We start from the raw sequence: 20,330 nt of genomic DNA, 5'->3' as shown, positions 1-20,330 counted from the left end.
TTTATGAGCAACTTGAAAAACTGAAGATGGACAAAGCAATGGGACCAGACGGGATCCATCCCAGGATACTATGGGAGCCTAGAGAGGTTCTGGCGAGTCCTATTAAAGACTTGTTCAACAAATCTCTGGAGACGGGAGTGGTTCCTGGGGATTGGAGGAGAGCGGATGTGGTCCCTATTCACAGGTCACAGGGATGAAGCAGGAAACTACAGACCGGTGAGCCTCACTTCAGTTGTTGGAAAAATAATGGAAGTGTTGTAGAAAGAAAGGATCTAATGGGTTACAGGATCCGAGGCAACACAACTTTACAAAAGGTAAATCGTGCCAAACGAACCTGATTGAATTTTTTGATTGGGTGACCAGAGAGCTGGATCGAGGACATATGCTAGATGTAATTTACTTAGATTTCAGCAAAGCCTTTGATACAGTTCCTCATAGGAGGCTGTTGAACAAACTTGAAGGGCTGAAGTTAGGACCCAAAGTGGTGAACTGGATCAGAAACTGGCTGTCGGACAGATGCCAAAGGATGGTGGTTAATGGAAGTCGCTCGAAGGAAGGAAAGGTGAGTAGTGGAGTCCCTCAGGGTTCGGTGCTGGGGCCAATCCTGTTCAACATGTTTGTGAGTGACATCGCTGAAGGGTTAGAAGGAAAAGTGTGTCTTTTTGCAGATGATACCAAGATTTGTAACAGAGTAGACACCGAAGAGGGAGTGGAAAATATGAAAAAGGATCTGCAAAAGTTAAAGGAATGGTCTAATGCCTGGCAACTAAAATTCAATGCAAAGAAATGCAGAGTAATGCATTTGGGGATTAATAATCGGAAGGAACCGTATATGCTGGGAGGTGAGAAGCTGATATGCACGGACGGGGAGAGGGACCTTGGGGTGATAGTGTCCGAAGATCTAAAGGCAAAAAAACAGTGTGACAAGGCAGTGGCTGCTGCCAGAAGGATGCTGGGCTGTATAAATAGAGGCGTAGCCAGTAGAAGGTGTTGATGCCCCTGTACAGGTCATTGGTAAGGCCCCACTTAGAGTATTGTGTTCAGTTTTGGAGAAGGACGTAAGATGACTTGAAGTGGTCCAGAGGAGGGCAACGAAAATGATAGGAGGCTTGCGCCAGAAGACGTATGAGGAGAGACTGGAAGCCCTGAATATGTATACCCTAGAGGAAAGGAGGAACAGGGGAGATATGATTCAGACGTTCAAATACTTGAAGGGTATTAACGTAGAACAAAATCTTTTCCAGAGAAAGGAAAATGGTAAAACCAGAGGACATAATTTGAGGTTGAGGGGTGGTAGAGTCAAAGGCAATGTTAGGAAATTCTACTTTACGGAGAGGGTGGTGGATGCCTGGAATGCGCTCCCGAGAGAGGTGGTGGAGAGTAAAACTGTGACTGAGTTCAAAGAAGCGTGGGATGAACACAGAGGATCTAGAATCAGAAAATAATATTAAATATTGAACTAAGGCCAGTACTGGGCAGACTTGCACAGTCTGTGTCTGTGTATGGCCTTTGGTGGGGGATGGGATGGGCTGGGGAGGGCTTCAGTGGCTGGGAGGGTGTAGATGGGCTGGAGTAGGTTTTAACAGAGATTTCAGCAGTTGGAACCCAAGCACAGTACCAGGTAGAGCTTTGGATTCTTGCCCAGAAATAGCTAAGAAAAAAAATTTAAATTGAATCAGGTTGGGCAGACAGGATGGACCATTCGTGTCTTTATCTGCTGTCATCTACTATGTTATTATGTTATGTTACTATGTTTAATCTCAAAAACTTTACATCATGACAAATTACAGAGGACTGTTTTGTAAAGTGGAAGACAAGGGTCAAAAGCTGATTCTTTCTAAAGAAAGAGATGACTGCTTGTCATGATTTTGAAATTTGGAGACTGAAGAAGCGGTAGTGAAATGCTACCCTATATTGGAGGTCTGGATTTATGTGACTAGATTCTAAAACTGAATGTAGAATCAAAATAGAGAGTAGAATGAGCAGAAATCAGAAACAGCTATTTTAATGAATACATTTGTAAAGTTCAAGGGAAATCAAGTATGTCAAGCAGCTTTTGTTTGTGTGTGCACATTCACTTAGTGAACTAATGATAGTGAGATGGAAGTGGAAGCTGGATAAGGTATAGAAAAAGGGGAAAGGGAATGGGACTTGTATACCGTCTTTTTGTGGTTACACGTTCAAAGCAGTTTATATATACATTGAAACCTTGGTTTACGAGCATAATTCGTTCCAGAAGCATGCTCGTAAACCAAATTGCTCGTATATCAAAGTGAGTTTCACCATAAAAAGTATAGGAAACTCGCTTGATTCGTTCCCACCCCCACCCCCCGAGGCCAGCAGCATTGCTCTATCCCCCCACTCAAGAAGGCCCCCCCGTGTGATCCGGAATCCCCCCACCATGATCTGGCACCCCCTCCCGCCACGATCCGGCATCCCCCACCTACCCGAACACTTCGCTTACCCTCCCATCTGGCACCCGGCACCAACGCACAGGACATGCCGGTGCCCGAAGATCTGCAGTCCTTTTTGCTGGGCCTTGAGCATCTGTGCATGCTCAAGGCCCAGTAAAAAGGACTGCAGATCTTCGGGCACCGGCATGTCCTGTGCGTTGGTGCTGGGTGCCAGATGGAGGGTAAGCGAAGTGTTCGGGTGGATGGGGGGTGCTAGATCGCGGCGTGGGATGGGGTGCCGGATCGCGGGGGGAGGTGCTAGTACATCGAGGCAAGCTCGGTTTGCGAGGCACCAATTTTGCAAATGTTTTGCTCGTCTTGCAAAACACTCACAAACTGGTGCACTCGTAAGCCGAGGTACCACTGTATACAGGTACTTATTTTGTACCTGGGGCCATGAAGGATTAGATGACTTGCCTAGCGTCAAAGGAGCAATGCTGGGATCGATCCCACAACCTCAGGGTGCTGAGGAACAACTCTACCACTAAGCTGCTCTTCAACATAACAGCAGCACAGCAGTTTCCTCTCAATCAAAAACGAGATGTAATCTATTTTCATTTGCAAAGCACCTTTCATCCAAATAAGATGCCAAGTATAGCTCTTCCAAAATATGCGGGTTGGTGCCTCAGACTGATGATCTGGCTACTAATTTTTTTACATGTGATCTGCATTGTAAGTGGAGAAAATAAAGATTAGGTTTTTATTTTGATAATCTTCTTTCTTGTAGATGTGTCTAGTAGTCCTGAACACTAGGGTTATGCATCTGAACCCCCAAGATGCCTGCAGAATGATATCATTCATTTTTCAACTCTGCCTCCTTTCCAGTAGGCTTGCTCCTGCCCCCTCAGTTTTTACAAAAGCAGTCAAGAACCACTATAATGGAAGACATCACTGGAGGGAGGGCAATGGGAAAACCTCCCAACACAATACTTCTAATCTACTCAGAAACAAATATAACATTATCAAAATTATACAAAACTGTGTGCAACCGGCACTAACATTTATGGAGCTCGTAGCTACTCACATGTCCTGCTAAGAAGCAGAAACTCAGACTTGATATCTTCCTCCCCTTTTTTTTTATTTTCAGCTTATTTGAGACAGAGAAATTCTTCATAGTCAGACAGACTGAAATCAAAACCAAAGGCAGACAAAGCCCACTCACAAGGCAGGAGGGCTTCAGGACTACTAGGCGCATCTACAAGAAAGAATATTATCGAGGTAAGAATCTAATCTTTCTTTTTTGTGTAATGTGTCTAGAAGTCCTGAACGCTAAGGACATACCAAAGTAGTCCTTTGAGTCTAGGGCGGGACTACTGAGACTGCCTTTACTACTGAGGACCCAAAAGCGGCGTCCTTCCTAGTTGCCAAGTCTGTTCTATAGAACCTGGTAAATATGAGGAGTAGATCATGTCACTGCTCTACAAATCTCCAAAGGGAATATAGCCCGAGCCTCTGCCCATGAGGTAGCCACCCCTCTGGTGGAGTGTGCCTTCAATGCTTTGGCTGCTGCTTATTACAGCCCACATATGCAGAAGAATTTGACATTTTAATCCATCTGGAGATCAAGGCCTTAGATGCAGACCTGCCTTTCTTAGAATGAGTGGTCAGAACAAAAAGTTGATCAGAGACTCGAAACTCATTGATAACTTCGAGGTATCTTAGAAGCACTTTTCTGACATCTAGCAAATGCAATATTGTGTCCTTTTTCTTCAACCCTGAAAGCTGAAAGATGGGCAAATGGACTTCCTGATTGACATGTAAGGCAGACATTATTTTTGGTACAAAAGGATGGAATCATGTGTAAGGAAAGCCCTGCTTCCAAATTTTTAGGAAACTGCTCCCTGCAAGAGAGAGCCTATAACTCAGACTAGTCTCACCGATGTAATCGCTACTAAAGAACACCATCTTGACGATCAGATCTAAGAGAGAAGCCTCCTGTAAGGGCTCATATGGAGTCCTACTAAGACCTTGCAAAATGGTATTACTGTTCCAGGATGGGAATGGTACATGCACCGGAGGTTGCAACCTGAGAGCCCTTTTAAGGAATCTTGCCACATTTAGGTGAGAGGCCAGAGAAGCTCTCTCTCCTGGACTTCGGAAGCATAAAGGCTTGCTATCTGCACTTTCAGCAATTCAACCAACATATCCTTCTCAAGTTCCTCTTGCAAAACTCATAGGACTACCAAGATCGGAGCTTGTAAGGGCTCTGCATCAATTGGCATAGGCCACCACTGTCCAGGGCTTCTTGACTTTAAGCAGAATGGAAACATCCACCTCCAAGTATTCTTTCCTTACTAGGGCCTCCTGCTCAAGAGCCATATTGTAAGCCTGAAGTGTTCTGGATTCTCTTTAGGGACCGGACAGTGTGTCAGGGGATTCACCTAAACCTTCAATCTAAGGCCTTTGTCTCTCTTTATGTAAATTAGGTTCACATACCACACAGTCTGTGAGGCCAATTGGGCACGAGTGGGACAACCAGGCTTGGATGATTTGCAATGCTGCAAATGACTTGATCTAATATAGACCACGGGAGAAACACGTACAAGAGCCCCTTCTTCATCAATGGCTGGTCCAACGTTTTCAACCCTGCGATTCCAGGCTATCTTCAGCTGTAAAAGCGGTCCACCTTTGTTTTTGCCACTGAGGCCATGAGATCCATCAGTGGGCACCCCAACTGCTGAACAATAGCATAAAATGCTTATAGGAATAGCGAACAAAACAAAAATTACACTTATGGTGAGTGAGACCTGGGGTGTCAGATATGACCAGTCTAAGCAAGAGCGCTTCCACGGTCTGTCAGTTCTTCATACATCCCCAATCATATAATGTAATACTTTTTATAGAAAATTTTTTAAAATGATTTTTTCACTATCATAGTTATCAGTGCATCTATCTAGAGTTTTAAAGAACTTATCTTTAAAAAGCTGTGTCTTCATTCCATTGTAAGTAATGGTGGAACATATCATTTATTCCTACGTTCCGTGCAATTCAATACTCCCCTCTGCCAACGCGTTTCGCAGAGCTTTATCAAGGCTAGGGGCACTAAAAAACATAGAAAATCAACCCATTAGGAGATAGAAAGAAAATAAACCAAACACTATCCAAATTAACATATACTGTAAACTGTAAAGAGCACTAACCTGCATAATTGAAAGTATCCTAAATGTATTGTCAAGCGGCGTCTGAAAAATGGCTGCGGCGTCTTTTTTCACTCACTATTATAGGGACCTCCCCTGACGTCATACCAAAAAGTTAGTAGCTGAGGTCAACCTGCGCTAACCAATCCGAAGTTTCATTTAATCCTTCCGGAGCCATGGAGTTCAACATGAACATCCATCTCAGTTCTTTAAGGTTCAGGTTTTTTTCAACATTTCCTCCTTCCCACCCTACAGTAATCATGTCTAACACTCTCCATTTAAGATCATTTAATCATTAAAAATTTTCTATAAAAAGTATTACATTATATGATTGGGGATGTATGAAGAACTGACAGACCGTGGAAGCGCTCTTGCTTAGACTGGTCATATCTGACACCCCAGGTCTCACTCACCATAAGTGTAATTTTTGTTTTGTTCACTTTTTGCTTCATATTATACGTTTGTGAGGATGGCCCAGAGTACAGTTAACAAAGATTTATTCAGTTTTTCGGAAGAAAGGAAAATAGAACTAACTAATAGACCTATGCTATATGCAGGTAGCTCTAATCCTACGGGATCACCTACTTGGTATGAACTTGAAATGCTACAAATGAAGCTGATTAGAGCAGAACTTCATGCGAATACTCTAGCGCAGTATGTTACAACTGGTATGATCCCACGAGGCTTGCGCATTCAGAAGGGCCCTACATTGTTTGCTCAGAATCAGCAGTTTAAAGACAAGTGGGTTGCCATTTTGAACAAGTGTAGCATGGACCTCATGCTTCTTATAATTGAGCATATTACTATGCTAGAGCAGGAGTTAAAACAAAACATTGAAGAATTAACACTGCAAATTAAACAAGCTAGTGGGAATGATATTGAGTTCAACAAATTAGACACTGAACATAAATCCAAAATGGATACTTACATGGAATCTCTGAAGCAGGCGAAATTAAAAAAATATAGAAGAGACGAACGGGACTATAACACCAATCAGGTCTATTTGTGGTTATTTAAGGGAACCTTTGCAATGACCAAACAACCCTTTGATGATGACCACACATCTACAGACTCTAGCTCGTCAAGTGGCCAAAGTGGGGGTCGCCCGAACATGAATGTGGGCCCACAAGCTCAAGGGGGTTTTTACCAACGGGGCCCACGTGGCAGACAAAAAACCCGAGGTGCAAGAAGAGTAGGATTTCAACAGCAACAACAACAGGGGTACGGGACGGGCCCCCAAACCCGATCTCAGTATCGCACCAATCCTCCATAATAAACCTTACACCTAAGCGGTTGTCCGCTGAGCAAGTAGCAGTATTGGAATTAGGTCTTGGATTTGTCCCCAGTGTCCGTTATGATGCCTTTGAGACTCGTTTATCAATCTATAGCCTCCTGCGCAAACTTCACTTAAAATTGTTTTTTGTGGACCACCCTCCCAGCAATGATGGGACTTTGATTGCAAGGAAGTCGGGTTGGTGCCCGGCTGTACCCCTTCACCCTCATCTGATGACTTTTAGAGACTTGATCCTAACGGAGGTGGAGGAAATAGAAAAACAGCCCAGTCTACATCCCAGGGACTATAACCTTTCTTATACTGAATGGATGGCGCTTAAGGAACTCCAAAATGACTCTTCTCTCGTAATTATGAGAGCTGATAAGGGGGGTGCTGTTGTTATTCTTTCCAGAGAACAATATTTAAGTGAAGCCCAGCGACAATTGAGTAATTCGCAGTTCTACCTACATTTAGACAATGATCCTGTGGATGAATTAAAATATGCTATTTCTACTTTAATATCTAAAGCCTATAAGGCGAAGATGATTACATTACGAGAAGCTACTTTTTTGAATCCTAAGTGGTACATTACCCCTAAGATTTATTTTCTTCCGAAAATACACAAAAGCTTAATGAACCCCCCTGGTCGACCAATTGTTTCAATGAAAAATTCTCCATTAGAACCGCTTTCCAAGTTTTTGGATCTTTTCCTTCAACCTGAGCTTCAGAGGGTAAAATCTTATATTAAATATACTACACACATGTTGAGATTACTCACTGAAGTCCAGGATGTTCAGGAACAATGGCTGTTGGTGTCTTTTGACGTGACTGCCTTATATACAATGATTCCCGTAGACCAAGCCCTCACCTTATTGAAAGAAATTTTCAGCAAACAGACGATTCGTCCTTGTTTATCTTTGGACATTTTGATGGAAATGGCAACTTTAGTTTTAACTAAGAGCTACTTTTGGTTTCATGAGAAATTTTATTTACAGTGTCATGGTATCGCTATGGGGGCATCTCTTGCCCCTTCCTTGGCGACTCTTTTTATGTCCAAATTGGAGGAGGAAAAGATATACCACATGCCACTGTTTGAGCATGTAATCATCTGGAAGCGATACCTTGATGACATTTTTTGCATATGGTCATCCACTGAAGCCAATTTTCGGAACTTTGTGAGAGAATTAAACACTTTGGATGTTAATATACAATTCACCACCACGAGTGACTTTCATGAATTGGCCTTTTTGGATATTAAAATTACTAAGGACCATGGGAAACTGCTTACTACTCTTTACCGGAAAAGCACGGATCGGAATAGCTTGCTCCGTTTTCACAGTTTTCACCCTATTGGTTTGAAATGAAGCCTTCCTATAAGTCAATTTTTACGATTACGGAGGATCTGCTATTCCTTAGAAGAATTTCGTACCCAAGCCAAAATCATGAAGAGGAATTTTTATCAGCGGGGTTATCCCCATGATGTTGTAAAACGTGCATATACAAGGGCTAAATATGCCCATCGCGAGAGGACTACTGCAGGAAAAGAATAACTCACCTGAAACTGATGATAATATCACTTTCATTCAAAAATACTCCACTCTAGCTCCAAAAATAACTCACATCATTAACAAACATTGGCATGTTGCTAAACTGGCCGTTCCCTCTTTGGCTGATTACCCCATTTGCTCTTACAGAAGGCAAAAAAATATTGGGGATCACGTTTGTCACAACATTATCAGAAACCCGATTCCAAAAATAGCCGGCTGCCATCTCCCATGCGGTCAATGTCAGTGGTGCCCCTTTACTATTTCTGGGGAGATATGGAATCATCCCACTACGGGGGTTACTTACCATTCTAGATCTATTACCAACTGTAACTCCAGTCGGGTGATTTACTGTATTCAATGCCCATGTCCTAAACTGTATGTAGGTCGCACCCTTAGATCGATTAAGCTAAGACTGACTGAACATAAATCGCGCGTCCATACTCGAAATGAATCCTCTCCATTAGTGCGACATTGGAAATTATGTGGTCACACTTTAAATGATCTTAAATGGAGAGTGTTAGACATGATTACTGTAGGGTGGGAGGGAGGAAATGTTGAAAAAAACCTGAACCTTAAAGAACTGAGATGGATGTTCATGTTGAACTCCATGGCTCCGGAAGGATTAAATGAAACTTCGGATTGGTTAGCGCAGGTTGACCTCAGCTACTAACTTTTTGGTATGACGTCAGGGGAGGTCCCTATAATAGTGAGTGAAAAAAGACGCTGCGGCCATTTTTCAGACGCCGCTTGACAATGCATTTAGGATACTTTCAATTATGCAGGTTAGTGCTCTTTACAGTTTACAGTATATGTTAATTTGGATAGTGTTTGGTTTATTTTCTTTCTATCTCCTAATGGGTTGATTTTCTATGTTTTTTAGTGCCCCTAGCCTTGATAAAGCTCTGCGAAACGCGTTGGCAGAGGGGAGTATTGAATTGCACGGAACGTAGGAATAAATGATATGTTCCACCATTACTTACAATGGAATGAAGACACAGCTTTTTAAAGATAAGTTCTTTAAAACTCTAGATAGATGCACTGATAACTATGATAGTGAAAAAATCATTTTAAAAAATTTTCTATAAAAAGTATTACATTATATGATTGGGGATGTATGAAGAACTGACAGACCGTGGAAGTGCTCTTGCTTAGACTGGTCATATCTGACACCCCAGGTCTCACTCACCATAAGTGTAATTTTTGTTTTGTTCACTTTTTGCTTCATATTATACGTTTGTGAGGATGGTATAGGAATAGCGAGCACTCCCCTCGATTTTCTCCATATGCTATAATAGCCTTACTCACTGTGCCATGTGGTGCCTGCCTGCCTCAACTCTGCCTCACCGGTTTTCTCTCCAAACTTGGTCTATGGGATGTCAGTTGGGTTGAGCTTCAACCCCTGGAAACTCTCTTACTGCAACGCAGGGAAGATGAAGCTGCCAGCTTGCTATTAATCCCGGCCAAGCAGGGAAGGAGCCAAACAGCTTGTGCTCAAGCTCAAGCTCTTGATAAATCAGGGATGTGGGCAGTTATTCAGGGGCTGGCCCCCAAGTTCCAAATATATTACAGCAGGATGGCTAGACAGGTGTCCCTGAGGGCTGATTTCGCTTTGCAAATCTGCATCTTCTCCCAGGCAGAGTCCTAACAAGTGGAAACCTCAGGGAGCAAAGCCTCCAACTTAAAACGACAGGAACCTCCCCATCAAATAAAAATAAAACTGCAGAGTAGATCAGAAACACTTGCTTGCAGAAGAAAAACTGAGGGGAAGGAGCAAGCCTACTGGGAAGGAGGTGGAGTTGAAATTTGAGTGATATCATTCTGCAAGTAACTTGCGAGTTCAGATGCATAACCCTAGCATTCAGGACTACTAGACACATTGTACTAGAAAATGGAGATTTCAAACTAATTATAATCTGGCAATAAGATAAATTACCCTAATATGGCACAACAGGACAATGGCAGTACTGTTATCTAATAATGTGATTTTCTAATCATTACAACCCAGCCTGAGTTCTTCTACACCTGCAGTGAATCTTCCATACCAGCCATTGCACAATAATGATACCTAGTAGCTGGATATAGGACTCCACAGGGAGCTCTAGAACATAGTTCCACCCCAAGGGCTGTTCTACAGTTACTGGACTAGGCAAGTTGGGAGGAGATATAAAATAAGGGAAAACTCATCAGGGAGAAGCAAATGAAAAGTTATAGTATCATATGTAGCTCAGCCCCAATGGCAATTGAGTTAAAAATTTCCTCCAGTTTCTTTGGGTTTTCATCTTCCTGCCCACCCCCCCATCCCAAACGTATTTATACACAGATTGAACTGAGGGGAAACCAAGAAATACTGTTTTTCTTGTTAATGGAATTAAAAATAAAAAATAAAATTCTCTTTCCTGTATAAAGACCTCAGAGATACAGAACAGCATGCTTGTGAAATTTTTACATGACCCTGCTCAGCCTTTCTGCTAGACCAGTGTTCTTCAACCTTTTTACACCTATGGACCGGCGGAAAAAAAAATTATTTTGTGGACCGGCAAACTACTAGGACTGAAATTTAAAAACCCCGTTTCCGCGAGCTCGGTCCTCACAAACCATCTGATCCCATCCGCACAAGCCTCAGTTATGATTTTATATTGAATGTATTTTATTAAAGTATAAAAAGAAACAATATTCTGTACAATTGTCATTTTATAAATACAAATAATAGAGAGCATGGATCAACAAAACCCATGTCTCCCCTCCCCTTCACATATATCCCCTCTACTATCAAGAATCAAGAAAACTGAATAAGCCAAATTATTACAGAATGCTACACAGAAATATCATGCTAACAGAATACCGCAGTCAAACATAACAGGAATAGGGTTAGGGGTGTGCAACTAGGGCAACTGCCCCCCTGGTCAGAGAGAGCCGTTGCCATGGTGACATCTCCCAACTTTATCCCCCTTTTTCGGGCATTGTTAACCTGCATTGAAAAATGAAGCCCACTTTTCTAGGGGGTTTGAAATATGCTCTTTCTAATGAGACTGATTTGAAAGAGTTTCTGAAAGGTATTTTTCTGTAAAAGCAGGCTGAAAATACCCTATTTTTGGCCTTTTTACACAAATTAGCAACTTTACACTTAATTTGTAAACTAATGGAAAGAGCTTGGAGGTTAAAATTGTACTTTTGAAAACAACGTTGTACTGAGACATTATGCGCCAAATTTCGCATTTATTACTCAATTATTGTGGGAGCTAAGTAATGTCAAACTTTGACTTTTTTGGAGCACTAATTTTTTCGGCCAAGTTTACTGTAATTCAGCCATTCACTCAGTGCTCGACAAAAATTATTATTGGTAGCACTGAATAGAGCTCCAAAAGTTGTGCAGGGTAGCTAAGTTTCAGTTTTTTTTGGAAACATAGTTCGTGAGATATTGTGTCTCAAAGTTGTCATAATGTCACTGTTGTACTGTATGTCACTGCAGTATGGGGTCAAACAAATGGCTATATCTCCACGAATATTCCACAGGCGAAACTAAAACTTTACCAAAGTTCGTTTGATACATGTGGGACTTTGTGCATAAAGTTTTATCAAAATCCGTGATGGTCATGCAGGGAGCCCTTGATCACTTGACATGGAATAACCCTCTGGACACAAGTAGTACTTGGACTAAAATCTCTTTCCTTTTCTCCCTAGTAAAATGGGTGACCATGCGGTCCTCTAAAAGGGAAGAGAGTTCCTTAGCAAGCACTACTTGATGCTGAGAGCCAAGTTTTGGTGCTCTTGGTGGGCAATTTGGAGGTTGATGCAAATGAAGGATGTAAACCTTTTTGAACTATTTGAACAACCCACCAGTCTAAGGTTACAAGGGGCCTTGGAAAAAAACTTTAGCTTCCTCCTGACTGCTAGACCATCCAGGTTGGATACTTATGTCTGCTATACTCTGCTTGAGCCAGTCAATAGCTCGTCCCCTGCGTAGACTTGGGAGCTAACTGGGACTTTCAAGCTCATTGATGCCAAGGCAGGAGCATGGAGCCTGGGACTGCTAGAGAGGCCTAGTCAAGGAAGTGAACCTATGCCTTTGAAAATAGTAAAAACCCTTCTAATTATCACCCTATAACTCTGAAAAGTGGAAGCCACAGGAGTGGGCCAAGGTAGAGAATGACATGGGGGCCCAATTTTTCTCTATCCCCTTGGGAACTCATTTTCCTGTCCCATCCCGGTAAGTTCTTTTCCTGTCCTTGCCTCATTCCTGCAAGGTCTGTCCTCATCTGCACAAGCCTCAAACACTTTAAAATCATAAGTGCTCAAGGCTTGTACAGTTAAGGCAGAGCTTACAGGAATGGGGCAGGGACAAAACTCGTGGGGACGGGTTGGGGAAATTGAGTTCCTGCAGGATGGGGACAAATCTGTCCCCATGTCATTCTCTACCTAGGCCCACTCCTGTGGCCTCCACTTTTCAGAGGTTATGGGGTGATAGTTAGAAGAGTTCTTACCATTTTCAAAGGCATAGGTTCACTTCCTTGACTCGGGCTCTCTAGCAGTCTCAGGTTCCATGCTCCTGCCTTGGCATCAATAAGCTTCCACCCATAAGATTCCAGAGTCCAAGAATCCATACCTGGGGATCCTTGAACTTCTGGTCCTTATGAGAGTATGAGAGCAAATTAGATCACCATGGGAAAGATGATGGAGGCACTGATTAAGGACAGCATCTGTGACCATATCGAAAAAAATGGACAGCTAAGGTCGAGCCAGCATGGGTTCTGCAAGGGTAGGTCGTGCCTCACAAACTTGTTGTACTTCTTTGAGGGGGTAAACAACCAGGTGGACAAAGGAGAACCCATAGACATAATTTACCTAGACTTCCAGAAAGCCTTCGATAAGGTACCACATGAGCGGTTGCTCAGGAAGCTATGGAACCATGGGGTGCACGGGGAGGTCCACCGATGGATCAAAAACTGGCTGGCAGACAGGAAGCAGAGGGTTGGTGTAAAGGGCCATTACTCGGACTGGCAAGGGGTCACGAGCGGGGTTCCTCAAGGATCGGTGCTGGGACCGCTCCTGTTTAACATATTCATTGACGACCTGGAGGAGGGAACAAAATGCGAGGTCATCAAATTTGCAGATGACACCAAACTATTCAGCAAGGTTGAAACCACGGTTGACTGCGAGAATCTCCAAAGGGATCTTACGACATTGGAAGAATGGGCGAAAAAGTGGCAAATGAGCTTCAATGTAGGGAAATGCAAGGTCATGCATATAGGGAGAAGGAACCCGATGTTCACTTACAAAATGGGGGGATCAATGCTAGGGGTCAGTAATCTGGAAAGAGACTTGGGAGTGATGGTAGACACGACATTGAAGGCGTCGGCACAATGCGCCACAGCCTCGAGGAAAGCAAACCAAATGTTAGGTATCATTAAGAAGGGTATCTCGACCAGAACGAAGGAAGTCATCCTGCCACTGTACCGGGCTATGGTGCGCCCGCATCTGGAATACTGTGTACAGTACTGGTCACCGTACCTCAAAAAGGACATGGCAATGCTTGAGGGAGTCCAGAGAAGAGCAACTAAACTGATTAAGGGTATGGAAAACCTTACATACACTGACAGACTGAAGAAGCTGGGGTTGTTCTCCCTGGAAAAGCGGAGACTCAGAGGAGATATGATAGAGACCTTCAAGATCCTGAGGGGCATCGAAAAGGTTGACAAAGACAGATTTTTCAATTTGAAAGAAACCACAAGAACAAGGGGTCACTCGATGAAATTGAAGGGGGACAGGTTTAAAACAAACGCAAGGAAGTACTTTTTCACACAGAGGGTGGTGGACACATGGAACACCCTTCCGGAGGCCGTGATAGGAAATAGCACAGTACAGGGTTTCAAGGAAGACCTGGATAGGTTCCTGGAAGACAAAGGGATTGAGGGGTACAGATAAGAGCAGTGGAAGGTTTAGAGATAACTGTAGAGGTAGGCAATAAAATTAGTCAGGGACCGCTGACCAGGCAATATGCCTGATGGGCCGCCGCGTGAGCGGACCGCTGGGCTGGATGGACCTCTGGTCTGCCCCGGCGGAGGCGACTACTTATGTACTTATGTACTTATGAAGGGTGAGGAAGCTGCCGCTTCTCAAATTTGTGACTCCCAAAAGCATCTATAAGATTTAGAATGCTGAGCAGTGTCCATATCTGGGCTCCGTTGACGTTACCTGTCTGTGGTAAGCTGATGCCCTGCAAGTCCTCAAAGAAAGCAGTATTTACACACCTAAAAAGCTTTATAAAATTGCCCTCTAAATATATAATAATGGTGTTCCATTAAATATGGTGGACGGGAACAACCCTTTTTTCTTTGAATTGTCAGTTTCTTCCTGCTGCTTTTACTGTCATCAAAACTGATACCAAGGCTAGGATCTGAATCATTTATATCCAATGTCTTTCACTTACAAATAGTCCTCTACAATTTTTCATGATGTTGAAGTCTGAAGAATTGATGTACACCTAGATATTAAATTAGCCCTGAAGAAGCTGTAGTGAAATGCTGGCCAACACTGGATGTGCCTTAGATTTATGTGTACCAAATACAAAGTAAACAAACCATAGCAACACTTTAAAAATCAAGACCAAGGTTGGGGAAGGGGGAGGGGCAGATTTTGGTCTTTGTATAAATGTAAGGAATCTGGGGATGGGGACTATTATATGTTTTTCTGTGTTCAAAGATTGTTATTGATTAGGGGAGAGATAAGTTCTAAACTGGATTATTGCAGAATATTAAGTGTTGTATATAAGATAAAAATGTTTTTATTTGCTGATACACTTATTATAAGTTTTAAAATGAATAAAGAATTAAAAAACAAACAAACAAAAAAACAACCCCAAAAACCCCCCAAGACCACTGCAAAGGTGACCCCAAAAGTAACCAGAAGCCAATGCAGGCATTTCCCTTATTCACATTTTACTACTAGAACACTAATTTTATCCATAATTCCAAATTACATTAATTTTTTCCTACTTTGACAGTTCCTTCTCCTCCTCCAAGCTGCACCTTCGATTCTTCTGCTGCTGCTTCTCCTCTAGCTGTACACCAGATTCAAAAGGCTTTATTGTCATGATAACACCTGAACGATTAGAACCTGGGATGGGACGTGGAGGAGGAAATGAGGCAGAACGACTGCGGACAACATCATTGGCAACTTTGACAGTATCAAAAACTCGTTTTTGCTGGTTCCTGGAAGACAGAAGAAATTATATTAAAAAATATACCACAAAGAAAAACTTGTAACAGATATTGGTGAGATTTCTTAAACAATGATTTTGTTGATAAAACTTTGGTATTGCATCCTTGCCAAACAGGTTTCCGTACTCACCTCAGTACGGAGACCACAATGACAGCTTTAAAAAGCAAGTTATATTCACATCTAGACGCAGACTTTGTGGTACTGCTAATCTCACTTGATCTTTCAGCAGCCTTTGATCTAGTAGACCATAAGATTATTATTATCTCAATTATAGTCAATAGGAATCTCCAGAACTGTACCATATTTCAGTGGTTCACTGCTTATCTATCAGATAGAAGTTTCAGGGTCTGTCTCACCTACTTCACTTTCATCTACTGTTACACTGGACTGTGGAGTTCCACAGTGCTTGTTGTTATCTCCTCTTTTATTTAATTTTTTTTTTCTTTATCAAATTTTTCAATATATAATCAAGTATCCACTTGTACAGAAAGGTAAAGTTAAGCTAGAAATAAAATACAATACAAATTAAAAAGATATAATCTACAATTATTAGAAATTGTTGGGGGGCGTGGCTTTGAAGCGGACGAAGATGGCTGGGTAATGGAGTAGCTCTGTGAAGGCAAGCTAACTGACAGATAATATAGTCAGGAAAAATTTCAAATTTCGCTCTGAAAAGTGAATTGGAGATTGATTATGGCTTCGGGTAAGCAAAATAAAAATTTGACAGCGGGAAGCAGCTCAGGAAGTGTGAAGCGGTCAAAACTTGATACGGCTTCCCCACTGTCAGTTCTGTTGCCGCCGGAGGATGTAGAAAATAAAGACATAATGAAGGAAATCCAGGCAGTAAAAGAAATAGTTTTAGAATGTGCTAAAAGTATAAAAGAAGTAAAGGAAGAGATGGTGTGTTTGTCAAATAAACTGCAAGTGATGGAATTGAAAGTGGACCAAATAGAGAAAAGAGTGGAAAAGTGGGAGGAGGAAAGTGTACAGCATAAGGAACACAGTAAATAAATTGAAGCACTGAAAAGGGAGCTGGAAGATTTATCTAATAGGGAACGAAGGAGCAATTTAAGGGTGCTTGGGGTCCCGGAGGGAATTGAACAGTCGGATCCGATTGGATTTTTGCTCAATTTTTTGCCAAAGGTGCTCCCGATAAAAAATAAATTTCCGTTGGAAATCGAACGCGCGCACAGGGTCCCAACGAGATTGACAAGCAGCCAGAAAGGACCACGTCCACTGATTTTTAAGCTACTGAGATATCAGCAGGTAGCTGAAATAATTAAATTGGCCAAAGATAATAAAAATTTAAAATGTCAGGACTCTTAAGATTTACATCGTTCCTGACTTTGCTAGAGCAACGGCACAAAAGAGGAAGCAGTTATTGGACCTGAGACCACAGCTGAGAAGTCTGGGAGCTAGATATGGTCTCATATACCCGGCAATTATGCGGGTCACTTATAAGAATAAAACTTTGAATTTTGAATCTGCAGCAAAACTTAAGGAGTTTCTGGAGCAGTGTGAATCACCAATGGCTACTTAAGAGGAGATCTGGATGAAAGTATTTACTTTCTTGGTTGTAATGTTTATTTTTGTTTGAGAAATTCATATGTTTAAAAAAGTTAATGGGATTCTGAAGGAAGGACTGTAGTTGGATTCAAAAACATTCCACATTCCATCTTGTCAGGAGGCAAATGGAATGTAGCCTGTAAGAGTATATGAGATGCAATATTACAGACTTTTTAAAGGACAGTGGTTGAATAGATGGACTGAATTGACTTGCTGATTGGAAAGACAGACTGAGGAAATGTTGGAGGATTGTGGAAAACAGTTTGAAGGAGATAAGTTATATATGATACTGAGAATGAGAAAGTATATTCTACAAGCAAGAGGACATTAATTAGAATGGATCTGCAAGCAAGATGTGTGTTGGAACATGACTTTGTATGCCTTATAATTTTTAATTGAAGGGGAAGTCTGCTGTGATATATGGAATAATGACATTGTAATGGAAAATCCATTAATGCAGCAGAGGATTTATTAAAGATAGTTCTGATATATAGTTGGCCTGGCATTAAAATAAAAATGACAGATATGTGGTGGTCAATAATAAAGAAACAGGGATTATATATGTATGAGGTGAAGGATTTTTGATTGACACCATAAGTCTGAAATTGTGGCCGCTGCAAATCTTTATGAAAAATAGTTTGAAGAGGAGATTTTATATGGACCAAAGGATGTGAATGAGAATGTATAAGCAGAAAGTGAGAGGACACTAGTTGGAATGGATCTGCAAGCAAGAGGAGATTTGGAATGTGACTTTATGTGGCATACAGCACCTCATTTAAAGAAGAGGAAGTTTGATATTATGTATGGACTAAGGTTTTGCATTTGCAAATCTGTTAATGTAACAGTGGTTATAATACTGTAGGTTTTGCTAAAAGTTGGTCTGACTTTCATATACTTTTTGAAAAGAAAAAGTTAGGAAGGATGATTTCTAATATATATTAAATAATATTTAAAGGTGTTAATTGACTTGAGGTTATGGGGTGTAATCTGCTCTAAAAGGTGGATATGGTTTGGATGATTGTAATTTTAAAAGTTTATTTGATTATTTATTTATTACAAAGATATCTTATCCCTAGTGAGTAGGGAAAAGATGGTTTATGAGAGAAAGGAAAAAAAAAAAAGGAGGAGGTAATCCTTGATAAAGAAGTCTTGTTTGATAAAGTGATTTTCATTTAATATTATAATGATCTGGCTAATGGATTAGAAATTATAAATATAGCTTGTGGGGAGTTTATCTATTGCCTAGTCAAGGTATGCGTTTCAAAGCTGGCATGTAATTTAAGGGAGGGAAGGGAGGGGGTGGGGATTAAGGGTATAGGGAGGGATACAGGGGAGGGGATGGGGGTCTAATAATAATTTTAAAAAGGGGAAAAGAGGATATAATATTGATGTTGAGAATATTTTGGTTTATTGGTTTGATTTGACATAATGACTCTAAAGATTCTTTCACTAAATGTTAATGGTCTCAACCATCTGATAAAAAGAAAAAAAAACATTGCTATATTTAAAAAATCAGAATGCAGATGTCTATTTCATACAAGAGACTCACCTTAATGGAGATGAATCAAAAAAATTAATTGGTAATTGGGTGAAGGATTGTTTTTTTGCACCGGCGGTGGGGAAAAAAGCTGGGGTAGCTATTTTAATAAATAAAAAATGTTCAGCAGGATTTAGTATGGTGGCTGCAGATAAATTAGGAAGGTGGGTACATGTGAACATGAGTATGGGCAATAATACCGTAGCGTTATTTAATGTGTATGTCCCTAATTCGAATCAAATTGAATATTTTAAAACTCTACAACCAATAATTTTATCACTGGCTGCTAATAATTTGATAGTGGCAGGAGATTTTAATGCTGTTATGGACCCTTTATTGGATAAAAAACCTAGTAAAATTTTAAAATCTTTAGGGTTGGAAAATTTTATAAATTCTTGTAATTTAAAGGATATTTGGAGAATTCTTCATTTTAATGATCGAGATTTTTCATTTTATTTACATGTTCATAAATCTTTTTCCAGAATTGATTATATTTTTGTTTCTGATGGGCTAATACAAGATGTTACTCAAGCCTATATAGAACCAATAATTTGATCAGATCATGGTGGAGTGTGGATTAATTTAAATTTTAATGATCCAGATAATGTTAGGCCTGTCTGGAGATTTAATAATGCATTGCTTGCATATCCAAAATTTTGTGAAGAATTTCAATCAAAAATTGATGAATATTTTCAAAATAATATTACAGAGGAAGTGTCTTTAGAAATAATATGGGATGCTTTTAAGGCAACGATGAGAGGGCAAATTATATCATTTTCAGCCTATTCTAAAAAACAACTAAATAAGCAATTTACTGAAGTGGAACAAGAAATAAAAGACTTAGAATCGAAATTGGTTAATAAGTGGGAGAATTCTACGTTACAAGCTTTATTAAAAGCAAAATATAAATACAATGAGATTTCTTCTAAATTGGCTAAAAAAAAATATTCTATGTCAGCAAGCTTTGTATTATGGTAGTTCAAATAAGGCGGGAAGATTATTGGCTAATTATCTTAAAGTGAAAAAAAAGAAAGATGAAAATGAATGCAATAAAAGATGAAAAAGGTGATATTCATTCTCAGATTGGTCCTATTTTAAAACAATTTTTAAATTATTATAAAAACCTGTATTCTTCTGAGTCTTATTTAAGTAAAGAAAAAGATGGTGTAGAGTTTTTAAATAATATTGTAGGTCCGAAGATTCCTGATCATATAAAAAGAAGTTTGGAAAATCCAATATCTTTACAAGAATTACAAACAGCATTGAAGTCTCTTAGAGTGGGGACCGCTCCAGGTGGTGATGGTTTTACAGTAGAGTTTTATAAAGCATTTCAAAATACTCTTTTACCCCATTTATTAAATTTATATCAGAATCAACTAAAGAAAGGTTGTATAACAGGCACTATGGCAGAATCATTAACTATTGTTTTGCCGAAGCCAAATAAAGATCCCATGCTGGTTTCAAATTACAGGCCTATTTCTTTGATAAATGTGGATGGTAAATTATTAGCCAAACTTTTGGCTATACGTTTGGCAAAAGCTCTTCCTCACATAATTGGTATGCATCAAACAGGGTTAGTTGCTCAGAGACACTCTTCTA

General features: G+C 40.6%; 1 protein-coding gene across 4 annotated transcripts in view; it reads right to left on the bottom strand.

The window, feature by feature from the left end:
• The window catches only part of TRAK2 (trafficking kinesin protein 2), a 198,730-nt gene that overhangs the window by 30,411 nt on the left and 147,989 nt on the right, over positions 1-20,330 (bottom strand). For all 4 annotated transcript variants that reach the window (XM_033944580.1, XM_033944579.1, XM_033944577.1 and 1 more), the window contains one exon: positions 15,403-15,618. In XM_033944580.1, the coding sequence (XP_033800471.1) occupies positions 15,403-15,618 (216 nt within the window). The remainder of the gene's footprint in view (positions 1-15,402; positions 15,619-20,330) is intronic.

Source organism: Geotrypetes seraphini, chromosome 5 (assembly GCF_902459505.1).
Source record: "Geotrypetes seraphini chromosome 5, aGeoSer1.1, whole genome shotgun sequence".
NCBI lineage: Eukaryota > Metazoa > Chordata > Amphibia > Gymnophiona > Dermophiidae > Geotrypetes > Geotrypetes seraphini.
This window is presented reverse-complemented; position numbering and strand designations above follow the sequence as displayed.